The sequence below is a fragment of the Chiloscyllium plagiosum genome, chromosome 32 (genome assembly GCF_004010195.1).
Source record: "Chiloscyllium plagiosum isolate BGI_BamShark_2017 chromosome 32, ASM401019v2, whole genome shotgun sequence".
Lineage (NCBI taxonomy): Eukaryota > Metazoa > Chordata > Chondrichthyes > Orectolobiformes > Hemiscylliidae > Chiloscyllium > Chiloscyllium plagiosum.
In genome coordinates, this window is record NC_057741.1 from 39,738,291 (window position 1) to 39,744,551 (window position 6,261).

The 6,261-nt window shown below is 46.8% G+C and overlaps 1 protein-coding gene across 1 annotated transcript; it reads left to right on the plus strand.

Moving 5' to 3' along the window:
- Window positions 1-158: 158 nt before the first annotated feature.
- LOC122539264 (mucin-2-like) lies at window positions 159-5,937 on the plus strand. Its single transcript, XM_043673966.1, has 3 exons — window positions 159-183; window positions 972-2,376; window positions 5,898-5,937. Exons 1-2 carry the CDS (start codon window positions 159-161, stop codon window positions 2,228-2,230), a joined length of 1,284 nt encoding a protein of 427 aa, XP_043529901.1. The 3' UTR covers window positions 2,231-2,376; window positions 5,898-5,937.
- The last annotated feature ends 324 nt before the right edge of the window (window positions 5,938-6,261 follow it).

Below are 6,261 nucleotides of genomic sequence, written 5' to 3' on the forward strand. Positions count from 1 at the left end.
TAGACAAACACTAGCAGCAAATAAGCATAAATAAGTCATCACTACATTCTCCCATTCTCACCTGACCACTAGCCCAAAAAGACACTAGGAGTAAATACTATACAAATTTCTAATGTGTATAATGTAAGCCGTGAAATAGGGACTCAACCTTAGCAACTATGAAGCCCCAGCAACAGCACAACTGTCTGAAAGTGCAAATCTAAATTCAACACCTTTTGAATTCAAAAATGATCTAATCAGAACTAATGAACACAGTGGTACCGCAATCATACACAGCTTTGAATCATTTGAAGTGTGAAATGTTGAATTAAAAGTCCTCTGAGCTAAATACCCTGTGCACTGGATTTTAGCAACACCTTTTCTCACACATTATTCCAACATCTTCTGCGGCCTCAGTCCATAAAGCTAGCTCTTTGAGAACATGGCAAAAGCATTATCATTCATTTTCACTCACTGGGTAAAAACAATTCTTAACATCCTGCAGAGGTTTTTTTCTGCCAAAGACCTTCTTTGTTTGTCCCGTGCCCAGCATTTTAAAACTGCCAGTTGAAAGAACATCTCATTTTTTTTCTAACACCTCTAAGAAAATCTTCTTGCAAACATCTTGACTTGAACAATATCCCCAGCTTGCCCAAAATGAACATATGAAACTGGCGAAGGCCACTTAGCCCCTCAAGCCTTTCAATCGTGCATGACCTGATGACTCCACATTCCCACCAAAACCCAAAAACCTTTCACTCCTCATTTATCTACATCTGCCTTAAAAATATTCAAAGACTTTTTTAGAAACCACATTTTGGGAAGACTTTCAGAGACTCTCAATCTTCCGAGAAAGCTTCATCTCATCTCTGTTTTAAATGAACAGTTCTTGATTTTTAGCTAGTTCAGGATACTCCCGTAAAGGCAACCCTGGATCTGACATTTTCAATCAGGTCACCTTTTATTATTCTTCTCAAAAAAAACTTTACTAGATAATGGGGGGGGGGGTCACACTCTCTCCGGTCCCCCGTCCCACCGGGTGTCACACTCTCTCCGGTCCCCCGTCCCACCGGGTGTCACACTCTCTCCGGTCCCCCGTCCCACCGGGTGTCACACTCTCTCCGGTCCCCCGTCCCACCGGGTGTCACACTCTCTCCGGTCCCCCGTCCCACCGGGTGTCACACTCTCTCCGGTCCCCCGTCCCACCGGGTGTCACACTCTCTCCGGTCCCCCGTCCCACCGGGTGTCACACTCTCTCCGGTCCCCCGTCCCACCGGGTGTCACACTCTCTCCGGTCCCCCGTCCCACCGGGTGTCACACTCTCTCCGGTCCCCCGTCCCACCGGGTGTCACACTCTCTCCGGTCCCCCGTCCCACCGGGTGTCACACTCTCTCCGGTCCCCCGTCCCACCGGGTGTCACACTCTCTCCGGTCCCCCGTCCCACCGGGTGTCACACTCTCTCCGGTCCCCCGTCCCACCGGGTGTCACACTCTCTCCGGTCCCCCGTCCCACCGGGTGTCACACTCTCTCCGGTCCCCCGTCCCACCGGGTGTCACACTCTCTCCGGTCCCCCGTCCCACCGGGTGTCACACTCTCTCCGGTCCCCCGTCCCACCGGGTGTCACACTCTCTCCGGTCCCCCGTCCCACCGGGTGTCACACTCTCTCCGGTCCCCCGTCCCACCGGGTGTCACACTCTCTCCGGTCCCCCGTCCCACCGGGTGTCACACTCTCTCCGGTCCCCCGTCCCACCGGGTGTCACACTCTCTCCGGTCCCCCGTCCCACCGGGTGTCACACTCTCTCCGGTCCCCCGTCCCACCGGGTGTCACACTCTCTCCGGTCCCCCGTCCCACCGGGTGTCACACTCTCTCCGGTCCCCCGTCCCACCGGGTGTCACACTCTCTCCGGTCCCCCGTCCCACCGGGTGTCACACTCTCTCCGGTCCCCCGTCCCACCGGGTGTCACACTCTCTCCGGTCCCCCGTCCCACCGGGTGTCACACTCTCTCCGGTCCCCCGTCCCACCGGGTGTCACACTCTCTCCGGTCCCCCGTCCCACCGGGTGTCACACTCTCTCCGGTCCCCCGTCCCACCGGGTGTCACACTCTCTCCGGTCCCCCGTCCCACCGGGTGTCACACTCTCTCCGGTCCCCCGTCCCACCGGGTGTCACACTCTCTCCGGTCCCCCGTCCCACCGGGTGTCACACTCTCTCCGGTCCCCCTCCCGGGTGTCACAACTGAAATGATATTTTGAACAGACCGAGATTGCTGTTAAATCTTTCATCTTTTAGAATGAGGATGCTGGTTTCGATTCATTAATATGTAAATCCCAGAACATCTTTCAAGTCACGTTCCCGCGATGATTTAGGGACATCTCAGACAATGCATCAAAGGTGTGAGGTCAGAGTCTGTCTGTCTCCCAATCTGGTTCTATTTCCAAAGTAGGAGTTTATAAAAGGTTATATGGACTGACAGCCGACAGATTGTGTGCTTTTTGAACAAAATAGAATGTATCTGCAAATACAAATCCACACCATAGACCTATTTGTTAGTGTGTGACAGAGTATAAGCCTATGAGACGGTGTGAGTGTGGGGCGTGTATATGAGAGAGGGGTCTGCGTGAGTGTGTGTGTGCTTGTTGTGGGTGTATATGTTGTGACAGTGTACAGTGTAGTGGGGTCACCTGTAGTCTGAAATGAACCCAAGGTCCCGGTTGAGGCCATCCTCATGGGTATCAAACTTGGCTATCAGCCTCTGCATAGCCACTCTGTTGTTGTGTATCCCGAAGTTTGCCTTGGAGGATGGTCACCCAAACATCCAAGGCCAAATGTCCCTGACTGCTGAAGTGTTCCCCAATTGGGAGGGAACACCCCTATCTGGTGATTGTTGTGCGTCCATTCATCCATTTTGGTAGCATCCGTTTGGTCTCGCCATTGTACCATGCCTCGGGGCATCCTTGCCTGCAGCATAGGAGATAGACAATGTTGGCTGAGTCACGTGAGCACTTGCCGCGTACCCGGTCAGTGGTGTCCCCACATGTAATGGTGGTATCAATGTCAAAACTTTGACAGGTCTTGCAGTGGTTGCTATGACAGGGTCTGGACAGAGCGTTTTTTGGGAAAAGATTAAACCAGAGATTTCCCAGCTGCAGGCCATTTAGGACTAGGATAGTTTTAGTCTAACGTAGGAGGGAAACAAAATGTTTCAATTGGAGCCAGGAGAATCTGTTTGGCCCTATAAGGTAGAGGCAGTTCTGCACCAAATAAAAATATAGGAGCTGACAGAGGCCAGTCAGCCCATCAGGCCTGCTCCGACATTCAATGAGATCATGATCTGATAATCCTCAACTCCACTTTTCTGGCTTTTCCCATAACTTTCCTGATTAAAAATCTGTCTGCCTCAACCACAAATATACTTAATGACCCAGTGGTAAAGAATTCCAGACCCTTTGGTCCAATTCGTCCATGCCAACCAGATATCCTAAATTAACTTAGTCACATTTGCCAGCATTTTGCCCATATCCTTCTAAACTCTTTCTAATCATATACCCATCCAGATGCCTTTTAAATGTTGTAATTGTACCAGTGTTACAACATGGCGGTGAACCCTTCTGTTAATTAAGCCAAACACTGTGAAAAGCTCACCTCGCCTCGTAATCTGTTAAAGTATGAGAGACAGAGAACTCCAAAATTCCACTATTTAAAGAAAATAGTTTCAATTTATTCTTTAACTCTAAAAGTGAATATTAAACAACAACCATTCACAACTCCATGACCCCCTTTCTCTTAACAGTGTTTTACCTGCCTCCAACTCTGTAACAATATGCTGTTCCAATAAGACACTTGTTAAACTTACATCAACTGGATCACACAATCACAGCTATTAGTGCACAAAGTGGGAGGCAAAGACCAAGTGATTAAGTAAGTAATATTATTAATCCAGAATGCATTATTTATGATAAAATACAGCGCTGCTTCTTTTCTATGCATATATTTTATTTCTTAACTTAAATAGGCAATTCGATTGCAGTGAAATTAAACGGAAGAAATGGGCCTAATGGTCTTTTTTTAAAATTTACTGACAGGATGTGAGTGTCTCTGGCTAGGTCAGCATTTAGTGCCCAGATGGCAGTTAAGAGTCAACCATATTGCTGTGGGTCTGGAATCATATGTTGGCCTGATCAAGTAAGGTGGGCAGATTTCTTTCCCTAAATGACATTAGTGGACAGATGGGTTTTTCTGACAATCGACAATGGATGTATGGTCATCATTAGACTCTTAATTTTAGATTTTTATTGAATTCAAAATCGATCATCTGCCATGGTGAGATTTGAGCCCAGGTTCCCAGAAAATTAGCCAAGTTTCTGGATTAATAATATTACTTACTTAATCACTTGATCGTTGCCTCCCGCTTTGTGCACTAATAGCTGTGATTCTGTGTGATCCTGTTCACATTATATGGAAATACAGAGTTAAAATTCATATGACTCTCACAAAAATTGTAATCCAGTTGGTTTCAGGTGTTTAACTTCAGGTGAGCTTTCCTGCTCACTACATCCCGAAGAATCTTTCTTTTACACCTTAAGCTTATCCTTTGCAAGAAAACATATTTGCCTGATAAAAACGAATAGGATGTTTTTTGGTTGCAGAAATTATATGAAACCATTTCTGTAAATAAATAAATATTTCTCTCAAATATAAACAAATTCACACCAATTTTTAAGTAAATAGCACCATTGTTTTATTCTTCATGAATGCATCACAGCACTGTCTGTTTAAATGAAGCGATGCATTAATCACACTGTCAGGGTGGCAGTCAGTGACAAGTAGTGATCTGCAAGGCTCAGTGTTGGGGCCACAACTTTTCACTTTATACATTAACGATCTCGGTGAAGGAACTGAGGGCATTCTGGCTAAGTTTGCAGATGATTCAAAGATAGGTAGAGAGACATGTAGCATTGAGGAGGTGGGAGGCTGCAGAAGGATTTAGACAGGTTAGGAGAGTGGGCAAAGAAGTGGCAAATGTGGGAAAGTGTGAGGTCATACACTTTGTTAAGAAGAATACAAGCATGGACTATTTTCTAAATGAGGAGAAAATTCAGAAGTCTGAAGTGCAAAGAGACTCGGGAGTTCCAGTTCAGAATTCTCTCAAGGTAAACTTGCGGGTCGAGTCAGTAGTTAAGAAGGTAAATGCAATGATGGAATTTATTTTGGAAGGACTTGAATATAAAAAACAGGGATGTACTTCTGAGGCTCTGTAAGGTTCTGGTTAGACCGTATTTGGAGTGTTGTGCAGAGTTCCTGGAGCATGTTCAGAGGAGGTTCACGAGAATGATCCCAGGAATGAAAAGCTTAACATATGAGGAATATTTGAGGAGTCCGGGTCTGTACTCGATGGAGTTTAGAAGGATGAGGGAGGATCTAACTGAAACATACAGAATACTATATGGCCTGGACAGAGTGGATGTTGGGAAGATGTTTCTATTGGTAGGAGACTAGGATCCGAGGGCATAACTTCACAGTAAAGTGAAGACCTTTTAGAATGGATATAAGGAGAAATGTCTTCAGCTAGAGAGTGGCGAATCTATGGAATTCACTGCCACAGAAGGCTGTGGAGGCCAGGTCATTGAGTATATTTAAAACTGAGATAGATATGCTCTTGAGTATCAACAGGATCAAGGGTTACAGAGGGAAAGCAGGAGAATGGGGTTGAGATGTTCGGCAGGATGCTGCCCTACACATTAACGGCACAGAGGTGGAATGAGTGGAGAGTCTCAAGCTCCTGGGAATGGTCATCCACAACAAGCTTTCTTGGACTCTTCATGTGGACACAATGTTTACAATGGCCTATTAATGTTGCTTCTTCCTCAGGCAGCTGAGGAAATTTGGCATGACAGTGAATACCCTTGCCAACTTTTATAGGTGCGCCATCGAGAGCATTCTGTCTGGATGTATCACTACCTGGTATGGCAACTGTACCATTCAAGATCGGAGACAGTTACAGAGAGTGGTGAACTCGGCCCGGACAATCACAAAGGCCAATCTCCCATCTATAGAATCCATCTACCAGGCCCGTTGTCAAGGAAAGGCTGCCAGCATTCTTAAAGATCCATCCCACCCTGGCAATGTTTTTCTACAACCTCTACCATCGGGGAGAAGGTACAGAAGCCTGAACACATGCACCAGCCTTTTTCATAACAGTTTCTACCCTGCTGTTGTTAGAATACTGAATGGACTTACAAACTCTTAACATTTGCCTGTACCTATGTTTTGGTTTTTGCCGCTG